This window comes from Manihot esculenta, chromosome 3 (assembly GCF_001659605.2).
Source record: "Manihot esculenta cultivar AM560-2 chromosome 3, M.esculenta_v8, whole genome shotgun sequence".
NCBI lineage: Eukaryota > Viridiplantae > Streptophyta > Magnoliopsida > Malpighiales > Euphorbiaceae > Manihot > Manihot esculenta.
The window spans coordinates 4,464,904-4,469,694 of record NC_035163.2 but is presented as its reverse complement, the minus strand read 5'-3'; the positions used below and the strand labels follow the sequence as shown (position 1 = coordinate 4,469,694).

Genomic DNA, 4,791 nt, shown 5'->3' with positions numbered 1-4,791 from the left:
TTTAATATTCAATTATCAATCTCAAAATTTATCGTATATTATTTAGAATACCATTTTAAACCATACAATTTTAAAATTTTTATAAAGTTAGAAAATAAAAAGAAAAATCTGAATCCATATATACATTCCTTAGGATTCCTTTTTGATTTTTTTCAAATTATAAAAAGAAAATCGTAACCGACATCTACCTTATCCTTATTGCCAAATGACCGAATTTGCCAAGTGCAGACCCACATCCTCTCTCTCTCTCTCTCGCTCTCAAACAATTGGTGATGGGTTGGGCAGCATTAGGGACCAACCTACTATTTATATGCATATCCATTTAACCTTTTGATCGTGAAAACAATAAAATGTTAGGTTTATCATTTTTTAATGAAAATCAGAAAAAATTTAAAAAAAAAAAATCAAACCCTTTTCTAAAAAATTAAAATAAAATCTCTTTAGCTATAATAAAAATAATTATTAAAAAATTATTTGTGTATATACATAGAAACAAATTAATTCCCAAGAGCATGTCTGCTGGAATGATCACCAATCATGACTGTGTAAGTGCACAGAAAGTAAAGAGGTTTTGCTTTTTAACTCTTTTACCCACCATGTTAACTAAAAGCTTGTAATCATATAAAATTTCTTATCATATGTGATATGCCACTGTGTTTTTACACACTGTTTAAAAGCACAGTGTTTTTCCTTTTACCTGTATAATCATATGCTTTTTATATGTAAACTTTTCATGGGGAGGAAAAGGTGGTGTGAGTAAAACAATGTTTTTAGGGTTATCAACTTCATAAATATGGGTAAATTATTTCATAAAGATAACATAAAGTACGATAAAACCGTTGTATTAACCATTTTTTACATAAATGTCTCACTGATTTTTTCCAGAATAAATTAATAATTTTCTAGGACTAGAAAAGAAACCAAGGAAAAGACAGAAAGTGCATGTCAGAACAAACACTCTTGGCTTGGTTTTTGGATGAATGGAGGGCTTGAAAGGAAAGGAAACCATTCTCATCCACACCTCTCTCTCTCTCTCTCTCTATCTCTTTCTCTCTTTATCTCAAAGTTTCACTTACTTTCATTGTTTAGATCCAGATTTCATTTTTTTCGTATGTGTTTGTGTGATTTTTGTTGAATCTTGTTGATTCTAGCAGATTGAAATTGCTTGCATGAAGAAGACTAGTGGCTTTAAGGTTGATCCATAATTAGGAACTTGTTTCCATTTTCTTTCTTTCTTTCTGAAAGAAAATGTCTTCTTGGGCCACCTTCAGTTTCAAGGGTTTGAAGAAAGAAATCAAGATCATCAAGAGCTGATGAGTGAAAAAATGAAGGGAAAGTACTAAAAGCGAAGTAAACAAGATGAAATCAGCTTCCCCACTTATCTTTATCACTTTTCCACTAGCTTTGCTAAATTAGGGTTCCACTCAGATCCTAAGGACATTTTGTCCCCAGATGTAAAAGTTGATCTACAGCTCTCGTGCTTTGGTGTCATCATCCACAAAGTCATGTAATTTAATTCGTGGGTAGATGATGAAAGGCTTGATAATGGATGAGAGCTTGTCCAATTTGACTTCTGCATCTGGTGAAATAATTGCTTCTTCAGGCAACAGGATTGAAACTCCTGGTACTATGTACTTACAACAGTCGTCATTTCCTTCGACAAATCAAGCACCACCTCCCAAAAAGAAGAGAAATCTTCCTGGCAATCCAGGTTTAAAATTCACACCAAACTGCAAATTATTCGTTTTTTTTTCATTAATCTCAATTTATCATCTGGGTTTTCATTTTTATTGGGTTTCAAAGCAGACCCAGATGCAGAAGTGATAGCTTTGTCTCCCAAAACTCTACTAGCAACCAACAGATTCATATGTGACATCTGTAATAAAGGATTTCAAAGAGATCAGAACCTTCAACTTCACAGAAGAGGTCACAACCTGCCATGGAAGTTAAAGCAAAGAACAAACAAAGAAGTGAGGAAGAAGGTATATGTTTGTCCAGAAGCTACATGTGTGCACCATGATCCATCAAGGGCTCTCGGAGATCTTACAGGAATCAAGAAGCACTTCTGCAGAAAACATGGCGAGAAGAAGTGGAAATGTGAAAAGTGCTCAAAACGCTATGCCGTTCAATCAGACTGGAAAGCTCATTCCAAGACTTGCGGCACAAGAGAGTATAGATGTGATTGTGGAACCCTTTTCTCTAGGTAAGATCAATATATATATATATAACTCTAATTTTCCAGGCCCAGAATGAACTGTGATCAGAGACTTTCATTGGGTTTCTTTCATTAGTTCCTTGATTAAATTAATTAATTATTATCTCCATGGTGCTGTATCTATGCTGCATGTGACAGAGAGAGAGAGAGTTTCTTTAATATTTTGTGCTATGTCTTTATCAATTCATGGGGATATGAAAAGGAAGGGAATACAAAAAGTTGACAAAAGAAATTAAGAGAAAAACTCTGTGACCAGTAACTGATGGCATAGACTTTTGTTTTTATCTGGTGGTTAATTGCAGAAGGGACAGTTTCATCACCCACAGAGCCTTCTGTGATGCATTAGCAGAAGAGAGTGCAAAAGCCATAACGTTGGATCCAATTCTTTCAACTCATCAACAGCCTAGCTCCTCTGCTTCTCATATGATCAATTTGCAAAGCTTATCAGTGAAAAGAGAGCAAGAAAGCTTCCATCTTTTTAATGGAAGACCAAGTAACAATGTCCCACCATGGTTAGCCTGCCACCATGGTCCACCACAAATGAATCTCTCGTCATCATTATTTGCAGAAAATTTAGATCAGACGTTTCTACAACATGAAAATCCTAGCCCTAACCCTAATACTACTGTACTTCCTTCTTTCAAGTCCTCTCCTCACATGTCTGCAACTGCATTGCTGCAAAAAGCAGCACAAATGGGTGTGACTATGAGTAAACCTTCTTCGTCTCTTGCTTCTGGTTCTGGTGCTGCTATGCTTCGACCCCACCAAGCTCACATGTCTGGAACCACATCTGACTTCATTTCCACATCGGTAGCTACGTCTACAGCTGGTTCTGGACTAGGTTTGTCCTCAAGCGAAGACATGGGTCATGGCTTGGCACCATTTGGGAATAAAGCTGCTGCCACCACTGGTATCGTAGGGCCTTCTTCTCTTGTCCTTGATGTTATGAGTTCATTTTCTTCTGCGAGTGGGTTTGACGGGTCATCTTTTGATGAGGATTTCAATGGAATGTTAAATCCAAAAAGAGATGGTAATAATTTTCAAGAAACTCTCTCCAACTCTAAATCAACAGAATCCCATTTTAGCAACAGAAGTGAACATGAAGATAAAGGCGCAGCTACTACTGCTTCTGCCGGTGGCGGTCGTCATGGCCATGGCAATGATGGCTTGACAAGAGATTTCTTAGGTCTCAAAGCATTTTCCCACAAAGACTTTCTCAATTTAGCTGGCTTAGGCGGCCATATAAATTCTTCTTCGTCATCAACTTATGAGCAGCAGAACCAAAACCAAGCACCATGGCAAGGTTAGCAATTCATGTTCTATATTCCATCTTCTTCTTCTTGAAGAATTTCGATTTCCACAGGCAAATATAGTGCTCCATATTTTTCCCTTGGGTTTTGTTTCTCACTTTTCAATTTTGGTCGCCTTGTCTTTTCACTGTAATTTATTTGTCATTTGTATTTTCAGAATATTTCTTCATGCTCTTTCTCTTTATAATAAAATAATCAGCCACCACTGTGGAAGCAATAGGTCATTCCTTTTACCAGCTGCCATTGCTTGTTTAATTTTCTAAAGTCTCTATACAAGTCTGATCTTATCTTCTTCTTTTTCTGAGCTAAATAGAATTTAGCCATTAAAGGTGTTAAAAAGTTGGGTGGACTTTACTTCTTGCCGGAATATGTTGTGGGTATTTTTAGAGGAGAATTCTTAGTTAAATACATATTTATATTTTAATAATTTTATTTATAAAATATTTTAACTTCAATTGTAATTTCGTAATGAAAGTTTTTTATTGGTTTCATTTTGAAAATTTTTTATATAAATTTGAATATATACATCCATCTGATTTAAGATTCACATATCATTTAAAATTAGGTCTATTGAACCAAGTAATTCAAATATTTATATGAATTTTTAATTATATTTATTTTTTAATTTTTATATAAAATAATCCGACTTGTGATATTAGTTGCAATTATATCCATTTCTCTAAATCAATTTTAAAAAAAAATTATCCACTGATTTTTTTCTAATTTAAATTAATTGCCACATAATAAACTCTTTAACCAATAGTTAACTCAAATTTGTTCAAATTTTCTCCTGGAAAAATGATTTTATAGATATACTTGCTTGATTTATTGGTGGATTTGCAATCCATTGCTTTTATTAAAAAAGTGTTTTTTTTTTTCTTTAAGAATTATTAATAAATCTAAAAATCAATTGGTAAATTACTAATTGATTTAAAAATTTATTAGTAATCCAAATAATATATGCCTTTAAACTAAAAAATGATACTTTTTATTTTAAATTTAGCAATAAATTTCAAATTCTATTTGTAGATATATAATATATGCCTTTAAACTAAAAAAATGATACTTTTTATTTTAAATTTAGTAATAAATTTTAAATTCTATTAGTAATTTATCTACAAAATTTGAAATGATCGGTAGTTAATATTGAAAATGAGAGAAATAAAAGAAAATATAAAATAAAAAAATGAAAGAATTAATAAAATAATGAAAGGATAAAAGGGTATTTATAAATATAACTACCTAATTTAGTAATGTAATTGCAAT

At 32.8% G+C, this 4,791-nt stretch overlaps 1 protein-coding gene across 2 annotated transcripts; it reads left to right on the top strand.

The window, feature by feature from the left end:
• Positions 1-935: 935 nt before the first annotated feature.
• Positions 936-3,758, top strand: LOC110611891 (protein indeterminate-domain 12). Of its 2 annotated transcripts, none has more exons than XM_021752442.2 (3): positions 936-1,711; positions 1,804-2,203; positions 2,518-3,758. In XM_021752442.2, exons 1-3 carry the CDS (start codon positions 1,528-1,530, stop codon positions 3,521-3,523), a joined length of 1,590 nt encoding a protein of 529 aa, XP_021608134.1. In that variant the 5' UTR covers positions 936-1,527; the 3' UTR covers positions 3,524-3,758. The 2 variants fall into 2 exon arrangements, with proteins under 2 accessions (XP_021608134.1, XP_021608135.2); XM_021752443.2 differs by having other exon boundaries at positions 938-1,711; positions 1,807-2,203.
• The last annotated feature ends 1,033 nt before the right edge of the window (positions 3,759-4,791 follow it).

Bases quoted from the DNA above. Each gene is read 5' to 3' on its own strand.
- LOC110611891 (XM_021752442.2), top strand. From the start codon at position 1,528: ATGATGAAAGGCTTGATAATGGATGAGAGCTTGTCCAATTTGACTTCT. The intron at 1,712-1,803 runs GTTTAAAATTCA...TGGGTTTCAAAG, and splicing joins AAATCTTCCTGGCAATCCAG to CAGACCCAGATGCAGAAGTG. The intron at 2,204-2,517 runs GTAAGATCAATA...GGTTAATTGCAG, and splicing joins TGTGGAACCCTTTTCTCTAG to AAGGGACAGTTTCATCACCC.